The 20,779-nt window shown below is 57.2% G+C and overlaps 1 protein-coding gene across 1 annotated transcript in view; it reads left to right on the top strand.

Moving 5' to 3' along the window:
• The first annotated feature begins 4,944 nt into the window (after positions 1-4,944).
• LOC147086388 (thialysine N-epsilon-acetyltransferase-like) overlaps positions 4,945-20,779 on the top strand; it is a 29,745-nt gene continuing 13,910 nt past the window's right edge. Inside the window, exon 1 of the mRNA XM_085978467.1 lies at positions 4,945-5,101. Within this exon, the coding sequence (XP_085834593.1) occupies positions 5,039-5,101 (63 nt within the window). The 5' untranslated portion in view covers positions 4,945-5,038. The remainder of the gene's footprint in view (positions 5,102-20,779) is intronic.

Raw genomic sequence — 20,779 nt, 5'->3', positions numbered from 1 at the left:
GCTGTACCTGCCCTGGCAGTGTTTGATGGGACAGTGTAGAGGGAGCTTTACTCTGTATCTAAGCCGTGCTGTACCTGCCCTGGGAGTGTTTGATGGGACAGTGTAGAGGGAGCTTTGTTCCACCATCCAATGACCCCATTGCTGGACAAGTGCGGGTGTGGATATTCTGTGATGCAGTCTATAGTTGAAGAGTCTACTGTCACTCACTCTGCCCTGGGGGTCACATAAGGAGCAAGTGGTTTGAGCTAGTTGGACCTGATCGCCAGTGAAGGGGTGAATTCCTTCAGGAAGGGAGGGCAGAAATTGGGGGGGGAAAGGAATTGGGAATGGCTGGGTGATTGGTTCACTCCGGTGGGCTGTGCTTGGCTCTGGCGGAGGTTCGGCCCCATTCTCTTCCTGCCTGCTCGTGATGGGCGGGGCTGTCGGGGGGGAAGGAAGAGACGGTCTGACTGAGAATGTTCAAATAAAGATGTGAATAAAAACAAAACCTCTATATATCTATAAACTGGGATTTCTGCCTCTGATTGGGTGACTGGTTTTAAATGTCTCCACATCATCGCAACAGAAAGTCGTTTCCCTTTCTCTTACAGCCCCCTCCCCATTCCCCCCTCCACCCTGTTCTCCACCCCGACCCCGTTCCCCCCCCCTCCACCCCCTTTCTCCCCTCCTCTACTGAAGCTGCGGACTCCCGGCTGGGATACAGAATCATAGAATCGTACAGCACCAGAAGGAGGCCATTCGGCCCATCGAGCCCGCGCGGCTCTTTCGAAGAGCAATCCCGTTAGTCCCACTCCCCCCCCCCCCCCCTGCTCTTTCCCCACATCCCTGTAATTTGTTCTCCTTCAAGTATTTATCCAATTCCCTTTTGAAGGTTACTATTGAATCCGTGTCCACCGCCCTATCAGGCAGCGCGTTCCAAATTCTAACCATCGATGTGTACATTTTTTTCCTCCTGTCGCCTCTGGTTCCCCTGCCAACCACCCGAAACCTGAGCCCCCGAAACCTGAGCCCCCTGAACCCTAAACCTGAGCCCCCTAAACCTGAGCCCCCTAAACCCTAAACCTGAGCCCCCGAAACCTGAGCCCCCTGAACCTGAGCCCCCTAAACCCTAAACCTGAGCCCCCTAAACCCTAAACCTGAGCCCCCTGAACCTGAGCCCCCTAAACCCTAAACCTGAGCCCCCTGAACCTGAGCCCCCTAAACCCTAAACCTGAGCCCCCTGAACCTGAGCCCCCTAAACCCTAAACCTGAGCCCCCTGAACCTGAGCCCCCTGAACCCTAAACCTGAGCCCCCTGAACCTGAGCCCCCTAAACCCTAAACCTGAGCCCCCTGAACCTGAGCCCCCTAAACCTGAGCCCCCTGAACCTGAGCCCCCTAAACCCTAAACCTGAGCCCCCTAAACCTGAGCCCCCTGAACCTGAGCCCCCGAAACCTGAGCCCCCTGAACCTGAGCCCCCTAAACCCTAAACCTGAGCCCCCTGAACCTGAGCCCCCTAAACCCTAAACCTGAGCCCCCTGAACCTGAGCCCCCTAAACCCTAAACCTGAGCCCCCTGAACCTGAGCCCCCTAAACCCTAAACCTGAGCCCCCTGAACCTGAGCCCCCTAAACCTGAGCCCCCTGAACCTGAGCCCCCTAAACCCTAAACCTGAGCCCCCTAAACCTGAGCCCCCTGAACCTGAGCCCCCGAAACCTGAGCCCCCTGAACCTGAGCCCCCTAAACCCTAAACCTGAGCCCCCTAAACCTGAGCCCCCTGAACCTGAGCCCCCTGAACCTGAACCCCCTAAACCCTAAACCTGAGCCCCCTAAACCCTAAACCTGAGCCCCCTGAACCTGAGCCCCCTAAACCCTAAACCTGAGCCCCCTGAACCTGAGCCCCCTGAACCTGAGCCCCCTAAACCCTAAACCTGAGCCCCCTAAACCCTAAACCTGAGCCCCCTAAACCCTAAACCTGAGCCCCCTAAACCCTAAACCTGAGCCCCCTAAACCCTAAACCTGAGCCCCCTGAACCTGAGCCCCCTAAACCTGAGCCCCCTAAACCTGAGCCCCCTGAACCTGAGCCCCCTAAACCTAAGCCCCCTGAACCTGAGCCCCCTGAACCTGAGCCCCCTGAACCTGAGCCCCCTAAACCTGAGCCCCCTGAACCTGAGCCCCCTAAACCTAAGCCCCCTGAACCTGAGCCCCCTGAACCTGAGCCCCCTGAACCTGAGCCCCCTGAACCTGAGCCCCCTGAACCTGAGCCCCCTAAACCTAAGCCCCCTAAACCTGAGCCCCCTGACCCCGCATTCTGCAGTCACTGGAAGCAGCCTCTCCTCTCTGCCTTCTCTGCTCCCAGGAGAACAACCCCAGCTTGTCCAGTCTCTCCATCTAACTGTAATCCCTCATCCCTGAAGGCAATCTAGTGAACCTCTTCTGTGCCCCCCACGCCCCTCCCAAAGTGCGGCGTCCAGAACTGGAACGTCGTTCCCTGGGCGATAACCCTTGGAAGGGATACCTTCCCTGGGCAATGGCTCTTTGACGGGACGTGTTCGCTGGTGGATGACCCTTGGATGGGACGTGTTCCCTGGGCGATGACCCTTGGATGGGTCGTGTTCCCTGGGCGATGACCCTTGGATGGGACGTGTTCCCTGGGCGATGACCCTTGGATGGGACGTGTTCCCTGGGCGATGACCCTTGGATGGGACGTGTTCCCTGGTGGATGACCCTTGGATGGGACGTGTTCCCTGGACGATGACCCTTGGATGGGACGTGTTCCCTAGGCGATGACCCTTGGATGGGACGTGTTCCCTGGGCGATGACCCTTGGATGGGACGTGTTCCCTGGACGATGACCCTTGGATGGGACGTGTTCCCTAGGCGATGACCCTTGGATGGGACATGTTCCCTGGGTGATGACCCTTGGATGGGACGTGTTCCCTGGGTGATGACCCTTGGATGGGATACGTACCCCCACGGACATTCCCCAGGTGCTGACCAGTGGTTGGGGGAGTTTTGTCTTTCACACGAGATGTTAGATTAAGACAGTGTCTACCCTCACAGGTGGACCAACCAGATGATCCGGTCATTATCACATTGCTGTTTGTGGGAGCTTGCTGTGCACAAAATTGGCTGCTGCGTTTCCTACATTCCAACAGTGACTACACTTCAAAAAAAAAAAGTACTTCATTGGCTGTAAAGCGCTTTGGGACGTCCTGAGGAGGAAGCTTCTATAGATTTGCAAGTGCTTCATCTCATTCCCCCCCCCCTCCCCGAGGTGCTGAGAGGTATTGAAGAGAGAATGTGACCTATTGCAGGAAGATATCAGTGAGTTTAATCTGGGCTCCTCTCTCTCTGGGACTGGAGGCTCCAAAGAGAGAGAATGATATGAGATTTTACAATTCACCAGCCTGAATGAAGGATGTGTTTATTCGCAACACCAAAGTTCTGATTGGTCCCCTTGGAGGACAAGACACACCCAATAGTTTCTCTGGAATGTAATCCCTGCCTAAGTAATCAAGCACTTTGCAAAGTGTAATTCGAGCCATTCTGACTGCCAACGCCAGACAGAACACAGCTCACTTGGAACACACAGGACTCGCCCTTGCGGGTTAAGACCTCCTAAACAAGTTGCTGACCTCCCCCTGCCTCAAGATTCTGGGAAGAGCTGTGGGACTGGGAGGTTGAGCAGGGGCTGGTGGACAAGGAGGTTCAGCAGAGCTGTGGGACTGGGAAATAACAACAGAAAATGCTGGAAAAACTCAGCAGGCCAGGCAACATCCGTGGAGAGAGAAACAGAGTTAACGTTTCAGGTCGATGACCTTTCGTCAGAACTGGAAAAAAAGCAGGAAATGAAACAGATTAAAAGGCCAGTTTGGAGGCTGGGAAATGGGGATGAAAGAACAAAAGAGAGGTGAAGAGACATTAAGAGGTATTCAAAACCAGACGAGATGGTGATCGGACTAGTGGAGACAAAAGACGGCTCTAGATGAGGTGTGAAATGCGCTGGCAGAATGGGAGACAGCTGCCATGTGGGAGAGAGAAAAAAAGGGGGGGAAAGGGCACAAAACAAAGGAGTGGATAAAAAATAAGTAAAAATGTAATGGGGGCCGAGGTTATGATCTGAAATTGTTGAACTTGACATTGAGTCCGGAAGGCTGTAAAGTGCCTAATCGGAAGATGAGGTGCTGTTCCTCGAGTTTACGCTGGGTTTCCGTGGAACAATGCAAGAGGCCGAGGACAGTGAGGTCTGAGTGGGAATGGGATGTTGAGCTGCGGCTGGGAGGTTGAGTAGGGTTGGGGGAGAGTGGGAGATTGAGCAGGATCTGGGATGTTGAGCAGGGGTGTGGAATTGGGGGGAGTGTGGGATTGGGGAAGGTTGAGCTGTGGGACTGGGATGTTGAGCAGGGGTGTGGGAGGTTGGGATGTTGAGCAGGGGTGTGGGATTGAAGGGAAGTGTGGGAGATTGAGCAGGGACTGGGATGTTGAGCAGGGGTGTGGGATTGGGGGAAGTGTGGGAGGTTGGGGGGTTGAGTAGGGGTGTGGAATTGGAGGAGAGTGTGGGATTGGGGAAGGTTGAGCAGGGACTGGGATGTTGAGCAGAGGTGTGGGATTGGAGGAGAGTGGGGGATTGGGGAAGGTTGAGCAGGCACTGGGATGTTGAGCAGGGGTGTGGGATTGGGGAAGGTTGAGCTATAGTTGGGGATGTTGAGCAGTGACCGGCGGGCTCTAGGACACCACGGCCCCCTGTTGGACAAACCCGCTCTCTGGCGCCCTCCAGCGTCCGGACATTTGATCTGGAACACGGGGGGGGGGGGGAAAGAACTAAAACCCGGTTAAAAATAGCGGGCAACAGAAAAAAAACTAGCAACTGTGAATAAAATGGAAAGTTTTCATGAGTTGCAATTTAAAGTGTAAAGTAATGAGTTTTTTCGCGCTTTGGGAGGCGGTCCCAGGAGCCGGCAGGAAGTGGACTCCCCCCTAGCCGGGCAGTGGCACCGCCCAGTTTAAAGGTCCCGGGACCCGCGGAGCCGGAGCTGGAGCTGCTCGGCCTTGGGAGGCGATGGCTTTCAGTGTGCGGGAGGCGAGGGCCGAGGACACGGTGCACATTGCTCGAATGATCAAGGTCTGGCTGCAGCCCCCTCCCCAGGGATGTGTCCTTAAAGGGAAAGTTAATTGTGGCTCAACTTTTAAACTCTGGCCAGAGAGAGAGGGTGTATGGGGCATTAGAGGGTGCATTGGGGGCATTGGAGAGGGCGCAGGGGCATTGGAGGGGGTGCTGGGGCATTGGAGGGTGCGCTGGGGCATTGGAGGGGGTGCAGGGGCATTGGAGGGGGCGCTGGGGCATTGGAGGGCACGCTGGGGCATTGGAGGGGGTGCAGGGGCATTGGAGGGGGTGCAGGGGCATTGGAGGGCACGCTGGGGCATTGGAGGGCACGCTGGGGCATTGGAGGGGGTGCAGGGGCATTGGAGGGCACGCTGGGGCATTGGAGGGGGTGCAGGGGCATTGGAGGGCACGCTGGGGCATTGGAGGGGGTGCAGGGGCATTGGAGAGGGCGCTGGGGCATTGGAGAGGGCGCTGGGGCATTGGAGGGGGCAGTGGGGCATTGGAGGGGCACAGGGGCATTGGAGGGGGCAGTGGGGCATTGGAGGGGGCAGTGGGGTATTGGAGGGCGCGCTGGGGCATTGGAGGGTGCGCTGGGGCATTGGAGGGGGCGCAGGGGCATTGGAGGGGGCGCAGGGGCATTGGAGGGGGCAGTGGGGCATTGGAGGGGGCGCTGGGGCCGTGAGAAGGTGTACGATGATGTAATGGGAGTATGGAGAGTATACAAGTGAATACTGGGGATATGGAGAGCGGAGAAGAGAGTGAGGGTGAGAGAAGGGGGTGAGAGCGAGAGAAGAGGGTGAGGGTGAGAGAAGAGGGCGAGGGTGAGAGAGGAGGGCGAGGGCGAGAGAGGAGGGCGAGGGTGAGAGGAGGGCGAGGGTGAGAGAGGAGGGCGAGGGTGAGAGAGGAGGGCGAGGGTGAGAGAGGAGGGCGAGGGAAGAGGGCGAGGGTGAGGGAAGAGGGTGAGGGAAGAGGGCGAGGGTGAGAGAGGAGAGCGAGGGCGAGAGAGGAGGGCGAGAGAGGAGGGCGAGGGCGAGAGAGGAGGGCGAGGGCGAGAGAGGAGGGTGAGGGCGAGAGAGGAGGGCGAGGGCGAGAGAGGAGGGCGAGAGAGGAGGGCGAGGGCGAGAGAGGAGGGCGAGGGCGAGAGAGGAGGGCGAGAGAGGAGGGCGAGGGCGAGAGAGGAGGGCGAGGGCGAGAGAGGAGGGCGAGAGAGGAGGGCGAGGGCGAGAGAGGAGGGCGAGGGCGAGAGAGGAGGGCGAGGGCGAGAGAGGAGGGTGAGAGAGGAGAGCGAGGGCGAGAGAGGAGGGCGAGGGCGAGAGAGGAGGGCGAGGGCGAGAGAGGAGGGCGAGGGCGAGAGAGGAGGGCGAGGGCGAGAGGAGGGCGAGAGAGGAGGGCGAGGGCGAGAGAGGAGGGCGAGGGCGAGAGAGGAGGGCGAGGGTGAGAGAGGAGGGCGAGGGCGAGAGAGGAGGGCGAGGGAAGAGGGCGAGGGTGAGAGAGGAGAGCGAGGGCGAGAGAGGAGGGCGAGGGAAGAGGGCGAGGGTGAGGGAAGAGGGCGAGGGCGAGAGAGGAGAGCGAGGGCGAGGGAAGAGGGTGAGGGAAGAGGGCGAGGGTGAGGGAAGAGGAGGAGGGCGAGGGTGAGGGAAGAGGGCGAGGGAAGAGGGCGAGGGTGAGAGAGGAGAGCGAGGGCGAGAGAGGAGGGCGAGGGCGAGAGAGGAGGGCGAGGGTGAGAGAGGAGGGCGAGGGCGAGAGAGGAGGGCGAGGGCGGAGTGAGAGAGGAGGGCGAGGGTGAGAGAGGAGGGCGAGGGCGAGAGAGGAGGGCGAGGGAAGAGGGCGAGGGTGAGGGAAGAGGGCGAGGGCGAGAGAGGAGGGCGAGGGAAGAGGGCGAGGGTGAGAGGAGGGCGAGGGAAGAGGGCGAGGGTGAGGGAAGAGGGCGAGGGCGAGAGAGGAGGGCGAGGGCGAGAGAGGAGGGCGAGGGCGAGAGAGGAGGGCGAGGGTGAGGGCGTGAGAGGAGGGCGAGGGCGAGAGAGGAGGGCGAGGGCGAGAGAGGAGGGCGAGGGCGAGAGAGGAGGGCGAGGGCGAGGGCGAGAGAGGAGGGCGAGGGCGAGAGAGGAGGGCGAGGGCGAGAGAGGAGGGCGAGGGCGAGAGAGGAGGGCGAGGGCGAGAGAGGAGGGCGAGGGCGAGAGAGGAGGGCGAGAGCGAGAGAGGAGGGCGAGGGCGAGAGAGGAGGGCGAGGGCGAGAGAGGAGGGCGAGGGCGAGAGAGGAGGGTGAGGGCGAGAGAGGAGGGCGAGGGCGAGAGAGGAGGGCGAGGGTGAGAGAGGAGGGTGAGAGAGGAGGGCGAGGGCGAGAGAGGAGGGCGAGGGCGAGAGAGGAGGGTGAGAGAGGAGGGCGAGGGCGAGAGAGGAGGGCGAGGGTGACAGAGGAGGGCGAGGGTGAGAGAGGAGGGCGAGAGCGAGAGAGGAGGGCGAAGGCGAGAGAGGAGGGCGAGGGCGAGAGAGGAGGGCGAGGGTGAGAGAGGAGGGCGAGAGCGAGAGAGGAGGGCGAGGGCGAGAGAGGAGGGCGAGGGTGAGGGCGTGAGAGGAGGGCGAGGGCGAGAGAGGAGGGCGAGAGAGGAGGGCGAGGGCGAGAGGAGGGCGAGGGTGAGGGCGTGAGAGGAGGGCGAGGGTGAGAGAGGAGGGCGAGGGTGAGAGAGGAGGGCGAGGGCGAGAGAGGAGGACGAGGGTGAGGGCGTGAGGAGGGCGAGAGAGGAGGGCGAGGGCGAGAGAGGAGGGCGAGGGCGAGAGAGGAGGGCGAGGGTGAGGGCGTGAGGAGGGCGAGAGAGGAGGGCGAGGGCGAGAGAGGAGGGTGAGGGCGTGAGAGGAGGGCGAGAGCGAGAGAGGAGGGCGAGGGTGAGAGAGGAGGGCGAGGGTGAGAGAGGAGGGCGAGAGCGGAGGGCGAGGGCGAGAGAGGAGGGTGAGAGAGGAGGGCGAGGGCGAGAGGAGGGCGAGGGCGAGAGAGGAGGGTGAGAGAGGACGGCGAGGGCGAGAGAGGAGGGCGAGGGTGAGAGAGGAGGGTGAGAGAGGAGAGCGAGAGAGGAGGGCGAGGGTGAGAGAGGAGGGCGAGGGTGAGGGCGTGAGAGGAGGGCGAGGGCGAGAGAGGAGGGCGACGGCGAGAGAGGAGGGCGAGGGCGAGAGAGGAGGGCGAGGGTGAGGGCGTGAGAGGAGGGCGAGGGTGAGAGAGGAGGGCGAGGGTGAGAGAGGAGGGCGAGGGCGAGAGAGGAGGGCCAGGGTGAGGGCGTGAGGAGGGCGAGAGAGGAGGGCGAGGGCGAGAGAGGAGGGCGAGGGTGAGGGCGTGAGGAGGGCGAGAGAGGAGGGCGAGGGCGAGAGAGGAGGGCGAGGGCGAGAGAGGAGGGCGAGGGTGAGGGCGTGAGAGGAGGGTGAGAGAGGAGGGCGAGGGCGAGAGAGGAGGGCGAGGGCGAGAGAGGAGGGCGAGGGCGAGAGAGGAGGGCGAGGGCGAGAGAGGAGGGCGAGGGCGAGAGAGGAGGGCGAGGGTGAGAGAGGGTGAGGGTGGAGTGAGAGAAAAATTGCAAAGTGGTGTCACAGCACAAGGAGAGGCGACGGGTAAATTTAACGTAAATTAGATCGAGTAATTAGAACTACAAGCTGAGTTGATTAAATACGTACAATTTAATGAATTAAATAAATAAACTGGGGAGGGCTGTGCAGGAGGCGTACCACAACTGAATCATGTGGGAGTTTGTGGAGAGGATCGCCATCCCGGACACCCATATCGCCGTAATGGCTCCGATCAAACCCGTTTATTCCTGTCCGTGCTATTAATTCATCTATTTTGTTGCGAATGCTACTCGTCTTTGCAGTAAGTGTCTGCAACTCGAGGAACTTCAGCTCCGAGTTGTTGAGCTGGAGTCCGAGGTGCAGACATTGCGGGGCATCAGATAGGGGGCGAGTTACCTGGGCAGTTTGCTTAGGTTAGGTCGTGGTCAGGGACCGGAGGGTGTGACTGCGAGTCGGGCAGTAAGGGGTCCCCAGGTGCAGTACTGGAGGAGCCTTGGTCTTTGTCCTTATCCAACAGGTACAAGGTTCTTGCTGCCTGTGGGGATGAGGGCAAAGTCTGCAGGGTGGATTTTTTTTTAAATTATTCATTCACGGAATGTGGGCGTCGCTGGCAATGCCAGCATTTATTGCCCGTCCCCTCGTTACCCTTGAGAAGATGGCGGTGAGCCGCCTTCTTGAACCGCTGCAGTCCATGTGGTGAAGGTGCTCCCACAGTGCTGTTAGGGAGGGAGTTCCAGGATTTTGATCCAGCGACGATGAAGGAACGGCCCGATATATTTCCAAGTCAGGATGGTGTGTGACTTGGAGGTGGAACTTGGAGGCGGTGGTGTTCCCACGCGCCTGCTGCCCTTGTCCTTCTAGGTGGAAGAGGTGGCGGGTTTGGGAGGTGCTGCCGAAGAAGCCTTGGCGAGTTGCTGCAGTGCATCTTGTAGATGGTACACACTGCAGCCACGGTGCGCCGGTGGTGGAGGGAGTGAATGTTTAAGGTGGTGGATGGGGTGCCACACTGAACACGGCGCCGTGGTACAGGAAGCCATTTAAGTGGGGGGTGGGAGTGAAGAGGAACGTGGTAGTGGTAGGGGACGGTATAGTCGGGGGGGATAGATACTGTTCTCTGCAGCCGTGAGTGGGAGTTCCGAAGGTTGTGTTGCCGGCCCGGTGCCAAGGTTAAAGACATCCCCTCGCGGCTGGAGAAGAATTGGAGTGGGAGGGGGGAGGATCCAGTTCTCGTGGTCCATGTAGGAACCAACGACATAGGTAGAACTAGGAATGAGGTTCTGCTGATGTCTTTTTCTCGGGAATTCTGGATCCATTACTCGGCTAGAATCTAATCCCGGAACGTCGAGTCAGCGTGGGAAGCAAGAGGTCAATGTCGGGCTGTGTGGTTGTTCCTGTTTTTTTGGTTTCCACCGGTTCCTCGGTTCGTCTTGAGTTCGTTGTAGTTTCACTTCTTTAGCTTTGAATTAAAATTGAGGCTTTTGCGAATTTTTTTTTTTACAATGCGAACAGCCGGCGAGGGGTCTGCACGGGACCTCATGGACACTGCGCGCCCGCGCGGCCCGCCAGCTTCGAGGGAGCATTGTTTGTCATCCTCATTCGGAGACGGGCAGTAGTTTGTGGGACTGCGCTTAAAATGAATGGAACAAGTGACAGAAAGAAATAAAAACAGAATGTTGGAAATACTCGGCAGGTTAGGCAGCGTCCGGGGAGAGAGAAACAGAGTTAACGTTTCAGGTCGACGACCCTTCGTCAGAACTGGAAAAAGTTAGAGATGGAACAGGCTTTAAGCAAGTGCAGGGGCCGGGAAAGAGGGGAGGGGGGAAAGAACCAAAGGGGAGGTCTGTGATCGGGTGGAAGGCAGGAGAGATTAAGAGACATTAAGAGATGGTGCGAGGCGAAAGGAGATGGTAATGGGACAAGTTAAGTAACAAAAGATGGGTCCAGATGAAGTGTAAATGGTACGGTAAAAGACAGACTCGCATTTCTCCAGCGCCTTTCACGACCACCGGACGTCCCAAAGCGCTTCACAGCCAATGAAGGACTTTCTGAAGTGTAGACACTGTTGTAATGTGGGAAACGCAGCAGCCAATTTGCGCACAGCAAGCTCCCACAAACAGCAATGTATTAATGACCAGATCATCTGTTTTTGTTATGTTGATTGAAGGAGAACTCCCCCCTGCTCTTCTTCGAAATAGTGACCGTGGGATCTTTTACATCCACCTGAGTGAGCAGACGGGGCCTCGGTTTAACGCCTCCTCCGAAATACGGCTCCCTCAGTACCGCCCCTCCGACAGTGCGGCGCTCCCTCAGTACCGCCCCTCCGACAGTGCGGCGCTCCTTCAGTACCGTCCCTCCGACAGTGCGGCGCTCCCTCAGTACCGCCCCTCCGACAGTGCGGCGCTCCTTCAGTACTGCCCCTCCGACAGTGCGGCGCTCCCTCAGTACCGCCCCTCCGACAGTGCGGCGCTCCCTCAGTACCGCCCCTCCGACAGTGCGGCGCTCCCTCAGTACCGCCCCTCCGACAGTGCGGCGCTCCCTCAGTACCACCCCTCCGACAGTGCGGCGCTCCCTCAGTACCGCCCCTCCGACAGTGCGGCGCTCCCTCAGTACCGGCCCTCCGACAGTGCGGCGCTCCCTCAGTACCGCCCCTCCGACAGTGCGGCGCTCCCTCAGTACCGCCCCTCCGACAGTGCGGCGCTCCCTCAGTACCGCCCCTCCGACAGTGCGGCGCTCCCTCAGTACCGCCCCTCCGACAGTGCGGCGCTCCCTCAGTACCGCCCCTCCGACAGTGCGGCGCTCCCTCAGTACCGCCCCTCCGACAGTGCGGCGCTCCCTCAGTACCGCCCCTCCGACAGTGCGGCGCTCCCTCAGTACCGCCCCTCCGACAGTGCGGCGCTCCCTCAGTACCGCCCCTCCGACAGTGCGGCGCTCCCTCAGTACCGCCCCTCCGACAGTGCGGCGCTCCTTCAGTACCGTCCCTCCGACAGTGCGGCGCTCCCTCAGTACCGCCCCTCCGACAGTGCGGCGCTCCCTCAGTACCGCCCCTCCGACAGTGCGGCGCTCCCTCAGTACCGTCCCTCCGACAGTGCGGCGCTCCCTCAGTACTGCCCCTCCGACAGTGCGGCGCTCCCTCAGTACTGCCCCTCCGAGAGTGCGGCGCTCCCTCAGTACCGCCCCTCCGACAGTGCGGCGCTCCCTCAGTACTGCCCCTCCGACAGTGCGGCGCTCCCTCAGTACTGCCCCTCCGAGAGTGCGGCGCTCCCTCAGTACCGCCCCTCTGACGGTGCGGCGCTCCCTCAGTACCGCCCCTCCGACGGTGCGGCGCTCCCTCAGTACTGCCCCTCCGACAGTGCGGCGCTCCCTCAGTACTGCCCCTCCGACAGTGCGGCGCTCCCTCAGTACTGCCCCTCCGAGAGTGCGGCGCTCCCTCAGTACCGCCCCTCTGACGGTGCGGCGCTCCCTCAGTACCGCTCCTCCAACAGTGCGGCGCTCCCTCAGTACCGCCCCTCCGACACTCCCTCAGTACTGTCCCTCCGACAGTGCGGCGCTCCCTCAGTACCGCCCCTCCGACAGTGCGGCGCTCCTTCAGTACCGTCCCTCCGACAGTGCGGCGCTCCCTCAGTACCGCCCCTCCGACAGTGCGGCGCTCCCTCAGTACTGCCCCTCCGACAATGCACCGCTCCCTCAGTACCGCCCCTCCGACAGTGCGGCGCTCCCTCAGTACTGCCCCTCCGACAGTGCGGCGCTCCCTCAGTACCGCCCCTCCGACAGTGCGGCGCTCCCTCAGTACCGTCCCTCCGACAGTGCGGCGCTCCCTCAGTACCGCCCCTCCGACAGTGCGGCGCTCCCTCAGTACCGTCCCTCCGACAGTGCGGCGCTCCCTCAGTACCGCCCCTCCGACAGTGCGGCGCTCCCTCAGTACTGCCCCTCCGACAGTGCGGCGCTCCCTCAGTACTGCCCCTCCGAGAGTGCGGCGCTCCCTCAGTACCGCCCCTCTGACGGTGCGGCGCTCCCTCAGTACCGCCCCTCCGACAGTGCGGCGCTCCCTCAGTACTGCCCCTCCGACAGTGCGGCGCTCCCTCAGTACTGCCCCTCCGACAGTGCGGCGCTCCCTCAGTACTGCCCCTCCGAGAGTGCGGCGCTCCCTCAGTACCGCCCCTCTGACGGTGCGGCGCTCCCTCAGTACTGCCCCTCCGAGAGTGCGGCGCTCCCTCAGTACCGTCCCTCCGACAGTGCGGCGCTCCCTCAGTACCGCCCCTCCGACAGTGCGGCGCTCCCTCAGTACTGCCCCTCCGACAGTGCACCGCTCCCTCAGTACCGCCCCTCCGACAGTGCGGCGCTCCCTCAGTACTGCCCCTCCGACAGTGCGGCGCTCCCTCAGTACCGCCCCTCCGACAGTGCGGCGCTCCCTCAGTACCGTCCCTCCGACAGTGCGGCGCTCCCTCAGTACCGCCCCTCCGACAGTGCGGCGCTCCCTCAGTACCGTCCCTCCGACAGTGCGGCGCTCCCTCAGTACCGCCCCTCCGACAGTGCGGCGCTCCCTCAGTACTGCCCCTCCGACAGTGCGGCGCTCCCTCAGTACTGCCCCTCCGAGAGTGCGGCGCTCCCTCAGTACCGCCCCTCTGACGGTGCGGCGCTCCCTCAGTACCGCCCCTCCGACAGTGCGGCGCTCCCTCAGTACTGCCCCTCCGACAGTGCGGCGCTCCCTCAGTACTGCCCCTCCGACAGTGCGGCGCTCCCTCAGTACTGCCCCTCCGAGAGTGCGGCGTTCCCTCAGTACCGCCCCTCTGACGGTGCGGCGCTCCCTCAGTACCGCCCCTCCAACAGTGCGGCGCTCCCTCAGTACCGCCCCTCCGACACTCCCTCAGTACTGTCCCTCCGACAGTGCGGCGCTCCCTCAGTACCGCCCCTCCGACAGTGCGGCACTCCCTTAGTACTGCCCCTCCGACAGTGCGGCGCTCCCTCAGTACTGCCCCTCCGACAGTGCGGCGCTCCCTCAGTACTGCACTGGGAGTGTCAGCCTAGATTTTTGTGCTCAAGTCTCTGGAGTGAACCCACAACCTTCTGACTGAGAGGCGAGGATGCTACCCACGGAGCCACAGCTGACCCATGTAGGAAAGTGAACAGCAGGCACAGCTTTTAATAAATTGTCAAAGATCACACCAAGGATAGACAGTGAGAAGCAGCCATGCCCATCTTACTGATACCTACAAGTAAATACCTGTTTTCTTAAAAGCATTTTTAAAACACTCTTTACAGGCAGCACTTTCATGTTAAGAGGGAGGTCACTTTCTCTTGGCGGGTGATGTGCCTTCAATAACCACAAAACTAGAAGTTATTAACTTAAACAAGTTGGCTTTTAATCACTAAGATCAGAGCTAACATCTCAACACGCCGACTGGTTCACAGGAATGAGTCATACAGATCCTGGGATCTTTATGTAAGAGAAGTCAGGGGCGGAGCCAAGAGCCAAGACCTGGAACCTTCCAGGTTAGTCAGGGAAGAGGAAGTGAAACTATACACCGTGTGGGGGAGGGTAATATACATGAGTGCAAAACGAATACAGGCAAGAACGAATACAGGCAAGACAAACAGATTTCATTACATTCACCCCTTCTTTAGATTTAGTCCATCGGGGTGATGTTTCTTAAAAGTTGGTATAAGTGAGTCTGTCAGGAGGTTTTGCGGTTCTCGGTGATCGGCGCAAAGCCGGTTGGGGTGCCTCTAGGGGAGTGGATTCTGGTTCCTCCGCTGTCCGGGCCTCCGCAGTGTCTTCCAGGTTATCTGCAGTGTCCTCCAGGTTAAAGTTGGGTATTGATACCTCTGGGCGTCCTGTCTCTTTTTGGTGTAGGTCTTCCTCGGGTAGTCTCTCATCGTTCTCTCCGCTCCCCGAGGGAGTGAGGTCTTTTATGGAAACAGTGTCCTCTCGCCCGTCAGAGTATTCGATATAGGCGTACTGAGGGTTTGCATGGAGGAGCTGTACCTTTTCCACAAGGGGGTCCGTTTTATGGCCTCTCACGTGCTTCCGCAATAGTACTGTCCCCGGAGACGTCAGCCACGCGGGTAGATATATGCCCGAGGTGGATTTCTGGGGGAAAACGAACATCTTTTCGTGAGGGGTAGCATTAGTGGCTGTACATAACAGAGACCTTATGGAGTGGAGCACGTCTGGGAGGACTTCCTGCCAGCGGGAGGTCGGAAGGCCTTTTGACTTTAAGGCTAACGTGACAGCCTTCCAAACAGTAGCATTCTCCCTTTCCACTTGCCCATTACCCCGGGGGTTGTAGCTAGTGGTTCTGCTAGTGGCTATCCCCTTCGAGAGCAAGAACTGGCGCAGTTCGTCACTCATAAATGACGTCCCCCTATCGCTGTGTATGTAGTTCGGCATGCCAAACATGCAGAATAGATTACCGAGACACTTGATGACCGTGGCACTGGTCATGTCTGGGCAGGGAATGGCGAAGGGGAAGCGGGAATATTCATCGATGATATTGAGGAAGTATACGTTACGGTCGGCAGAGGGAAGGGGTCCCTTGAAGTCCAGGCTTAGGCGCTCGAATGGCCGTGTGGCTTTGATAAGGTGTGCACGGTCAGGCCTGTAGAAACGAGGCTTGCATTCCGCACAGATGCGGCAGGCTCTGGTCATTGCCCTGACCTCCTCGATGGAGTGGGGCAGATTGCGGGACTTTATAAAATGGTATAGGATATGCTCTCACTGCAGTCAGGGAGTAGTTGAGACAGAGATGCACTTCCTCACAGCCTGTGGAAAATATCAGGGCATCAGAGAGAATTTCTATCAAAAATTCTCACAAATATGCCCTGAATTCAGAAATCTGACTGACAACCAAAAACTCCCATTCCTACTGGGGGAGGAGAGAAGCTGTGTAACACTGGCGGCACACTATGTTACAGCTTGCCATGAACAGAGGGACAACCAGTAAACTAAGACAAGAGTATATATAAACAAGGCGAAAATATATTTATAAACTCAGGGATATACCTGTTTATACACTGTATGAATGGAACCGCGTTTATGTGTTCAACCATAAATGTATTTTGATGCTTTGGCAACATAAGATGTACCTTATCATGCCAATAAAGCGATTTGTATTGTATTGTATTGTATAGTCGGGTGACCCCTGGGTGACAGAGGTCGTTGTGGAGACCCTGTAATTTGTCCGTATGAATGCTGGCACACATTCCCCGCGATAGGGCGTCTGGGGGTTCATTAAGGGCTCCCGGCCTGTACATAATATCATAGTCGAACGTGGATAGTTCGATCCTCCACCTGAGTATTTTGTCATTCTTGATTTTCCCCCTTTGTTATTAAAATGAAAGCCATGGTCGGTGAGCAGGGTGAAACGTTTGCCGGCTAGGTAGTGTCTCCAGTGCCGCACTGCCTCCACTATAGCCTGTGCCTCCTTCTCGACAGAAGAGTGCCTGATTTCAGGTCCCTGAAGGGTTCGGGAGAAGAAAGCCACAGGTCTCCCAGCCTGATTGAGGGTCGCAGCTAAGGCAAAGTCTGACGCATCGCTTTCGACTTGAAAGGGAATGCTTTCGTCCACTGCACACAGTGCAGCCCTTTCAATGTCCTGTTTGATACTGGTGAAAGCCTCCCGAGCTTCAGCTGATAGTGGGAAGGACATCGATTTAATGAGGGGTCGGGCCTTATCAGAGTAATTGGGCACCCATTGGGCATAATACGAAAAAAATCCCAGGCACCTTTTTAAAGCTTTGGGATTGTGTGGCAGGGGCAGTTCCTTTAGGGGGCGTAATCGGTCAGGGTCCGGTCCAATTACCCCATCTTCCACCACACAGCCGAGGATACAGAGACGGGTTGTGTTGAAGACACATTTGTCTTCGTTGTAGGTTAGATTCAGCTTTAGGGCAGTTTTTAAAAATCTCGCAGGATTTAGATCGTGGTCTTGCTGGTTGTGCCCGCAGATAGTGACATTGTCCAGATAGGGGTAGGTAGCTTGTAGTTTATTCTCATCAACCATGCGGCCCATCTCACGTTGGAAGACCGAGACCCCATTTGTTACCCCGAAGGGCACTCTGAGAAAATGGTAGAGGCGTCCGTTCGCCTCAAAGGCGGTGTATGGGCGGTCCTCCGTTCTAATGGTGAGCTGGTGATACACGGATTTGAGGTCGATAGTCGAGAAGACTCGGTATTGCGCAATCTGGTTGACCATTTCTGATATGCGGGGTAAAGGGTAGGCGTCCAGCTGGGTATAAATATTAACAGTCTGGCTGTAGTCAATTACCATCCGTTTCTTTTCGCTATTTTTAACTATGACTACTTGGGCATGCCACGGACTGGTACTGCATTCAATAATGCCTTCCCGCAGGAGTCTGTCCACTTCCGCCTTGATAAAGTGTCTGTCTTCCAGACTGTACCGTCTACTTTTGGTCGCTATGGGCCTACAGTTCGGAGCGAGATTAGCGAATAAAGAGGGCGGGCTGATTTTTAAGGTTGATAGGCCACAGACTGTGAGTGGCGGCTGGGACCCGCCATATGCTAGCGTGACATTTTCGTGGTGGCACTGGAAGTCCAGGCCCAAGATTACATTAACACAGAGTTCTGGCATCACGAGGAGTTTAAAATCCTTGTAGTCCGTGCCTTTTACAGTCAGTGTTACCACACAGTAGCCCAAAATGTCCAAAGTGTGGGGCTTAGCAGCCATAGCAATTCTGCTCCGTGTAGGGGTTACCGTTAATGAGTGCCGCCATACCAGGCTAGGGTGGATAAAACTCTCGGTACTCCCACAGTCAATTAAACATTTCGTTAAATTACCGTTTACCTGTATGTCCATCATGGATTTTGTCAGCGGGTGTGGCCTGGATTGATCCACCGTGATCGAAGCCACTGTTGGGCCCTGGGCGGCCGTTGAGTCGGGAAAAGATGGCGGATCCCAAGATGGCGGCCCGCACGGCACGCACGAGGCGGTGACGGAGTTGGAAATCGGATTCCCCCTGCAGACTTTGCTAAAATGCCACTTTTTCTTACATTTGAAGCATGTAGCGTCCTTCGCTGGGCATCGTTGTCTGGGATGCTTGGCCTGGCCGCAGAAGTAGCATTTCGGGCCTCGAGACATTGCCGCTGTAGTAGGACTCCTGGGTGAACTTCTGTGTGGGGACTTCGGCGGCGTAGAGCTGGTCTGAGACCTGGATGGGGAAGATGGCTGATTCCAAGATGGCGGCCCCCTCGGCGCGCACGAGGCGGTGAGGGCCGCATGGCCGGAAGAATAAGAGTCAGAGTTTCTCTGGGCCATGTCCAGCGATCGCGCAGTGGCCACTGCCTTTTTTAAGTCCAGGACCTCCTTCTCCAGCAGTCTCTGCCGGATATAATTCGATTTGAGGCCCGTGATGAAGGAATCGCGGACCAATTCGTCAGAGTACGCGTTGGCCGTCACGGCCTTGCAGTTACAGTCCCGGACCAGGTCCTTTAGGCCCTGTAAGAAATCGTCCATTGATTCCTCTGGTCGCTGCCTGCGTGTAGCCAGCAGATGTCTGGCGTACACTTCGTTTACCGGCCTCTAGTATTGGGCCTTCAGGATAGTGATGGCCTCCGTGTAAGAGGTGGCGTCCCGGATGAACGAATAAATCCGATGACTAACGTGAGTAGTCAGTAGACTCAGTTTATCTACCTCGCTAGCGGATGAGGCCCTCGCGAAGAGTTCGAAGCATTTGAGCCAGTGTCCAAATTGATTTGATGCTTCAGCAGAATGTGGATCCAAGTCCAGATGCTTTGGTTTTAGGGGTCGATCCATCCTAGTATTCTTTAGTGATTAAAATTGATGTGCCTTCAATAACCACAAAACTACAAGCTATTAACTTAAACAAGTTGGCTTTTAATCACTAAGATCAGAGCTAACATCTCAACACACCGACTGGCTCACAGGAATGAGTCATACAGATCCTGGGATCTTTAAGTAAGAGAAGTCAGGGGCGGAGCCAAGAGCCAAGACCTGGAACATTCCAGGTTAGTCAGGAAAGAGGAAGTGAAACTATACACCGTGTGGGGGAGGGTAATATACATGAGTGCAAAACGAATACAGGCAAGAACGAATACAGGCACGACAAACAGGTTTCATTACAGCGGGTGTGAGTCTGGGTGGGGTAGAGGAACAAAGGGATCTCCAATTACAAATATACAAATCACTAAAAGTTGCATCACAGGTTAGCAAGACCATAAAAAGCAAACCAAACACTAGGGTTTATTTCCAGAGGGATAGAATTGAAAAGTAGAGAAGCGATGCCAAACCTGTATCGAACCTTGGTTAGACCACACACAGGAAACTTTGTGCCATCCGGCACCGACGGGACCGAGCTGTTGCCGTCCCATCAAAACTGCCGGACAAACCAGCGCTAATGTTGAAACATACGGAGATTTTGAGCTCCATATCTGGCAACAAACCAACAGCTTCTAAACAGTCGGCCGTACCTTGCAAGCGTCTCTGTAGCTTAGCAACAGCTTCGGCGAGACCTTGCAGAGCCTGACTGGTGGAAAAAAAAGCAACGAAAAGAAAAAAAACCTAACGAAACGGCTCCTGATTTTTGCTGGTGGCTCGAGCATTCCGGACAGTTAACCTCCCGGATAAACCAAAGTTTCCTGTACTAGTACGATAGCAAAATACTGCAGATGCTGGAAATCCAAAATAACAACAGAAAATGCTGGAGAAACGCACCACACTCGGAGTACTGCGTGCAGTTCTGGTCGCCATATTATAAAAAGGATATCGAGGCACTGGAGAGGGTGCGGAGAAGATTTACAAGGGTGATACCAGAAATGCGAGGGTATTCATATCAGGAAAGGATGAACAGGCTGGGTCTCTTCTCTTGAAAGAAGGCTGAGGGGTGACCTAATAGAGGTCTTTAAAATGATGAAAGGTTTTGATAGAGTGGATACAGAGAGAATGTTTCCACTTGTGGGGAAGAGCAGAACCAGAGGCCGTCAATATAAGATAGTCACCAAGAAATCCAATAGGGAATTCAGAAGAAACTTCTTTCCCCAGAGAGTGGTGAGAATGTGGAACTCGCTACCACAGGGAGTGGTTGAAGCAAGGAGTATAGATGGATTTAAGGGGAGGCTGGACAAACTCACGAGGGAGAAGAGAATAGAGGGTTACGCTGATAGATTGAGATGAGGAAAGACGGGAGGAGGCTCGAGTGGAGCATAAACACCGGCATGGACTGGTTGGGCCGAATGGCCTGTTTCTGTGCCGTATATCCTGTGTAGCAGTTACACAGGGCCTTGGTGAGACCACACCTGGAGTACTGGGTGCAGTTTTGGTCTCCTTACCTAAGAAAGGATATACTTGCCATGGAGGGAGTGCAGCGAAGGTTCACCAGACTGATTCCTGGGATGGCAGGACTGTCGTATGAGGAGAGATTGGGTCGACTAGGCCTGTATTCACTAGAGTTTAGAAGAATGAGAGGGGATCTCGTTGAAACGTATAAAATTCTGACAGGGCGAGACAGACTGGATGCAGGGAGGATGTTTCCCCTGGCTGGGGGGGTCGAGAACGAGGGGTCACAGTCTCAGGATACGGGGTAGGACATTTAGGACCGAGATGAGGAGAAATGTCTTCACTCAGAGGGTGGTGAACCTGTGGAATTCTCTACCACAGAAGGCTGTGGAGGCCAAGTCACTGAATATATTGAAGAAGGAGATCGATAGATTTCTAGACACAAAAGGCATCGAGGGGTATGGGGAGAGAGCGGGAATATGGTATTGAGATAGAGGATCAGCCATGATCATATTGAATGGCGGAGCAGGCTCGAGGGGCCGAATGGCCGACTCCTGCTCCTATTTTTCTATGTATTATATAGTATTATAATTTAGATGCGGAGTCCGTGATTGCTAATCCAATTGAAAAGAGGTCCTTCAATTAAAACTAGGGATCACAGTCTCAGGATAAAGGTTCGGCCATTCGGGACCTTTTTTATTATTCGTTCCTAGGATGTGGGCGTCACTGGCAAGGCTGGCATTTATTGCCCATCCCTGATTGCCCCTTGAGAAGGTGGTGGTGAGCCGCCTTCTTGAACCGCTGCAGTCCGTGTGGTGAAGGTGCTCCCACAGTGCTGTTAGGGAGGGAGTTCCAGGATTTTGACCCAGCGACGATGAAGGAACGGCCGATATATTTC

This window comes from Somniosus microcephalus, unplaced genomic scaffold, assembly GCF_052327205.1.
Source record: "Somniosus microcephalus isolate GS21.2 unplaced genomic scaffold, FLI_Smic_1.0 unresolved_chr7, whole genome shotgun sequence".
Classification (NCBI taxonomy): domain Eukaryota; kingdom Metazoa; phylum Chordata; class Chondrichthyes; order Squaliformes; family Somniosidae; genus Somniosus; species Somniosus microcephalus.
The sequence above is the reverse complement of the archived record's forward strand: the minus strand, read 5'-3'. Positions and strand labels throughout refer to the sequence as shown.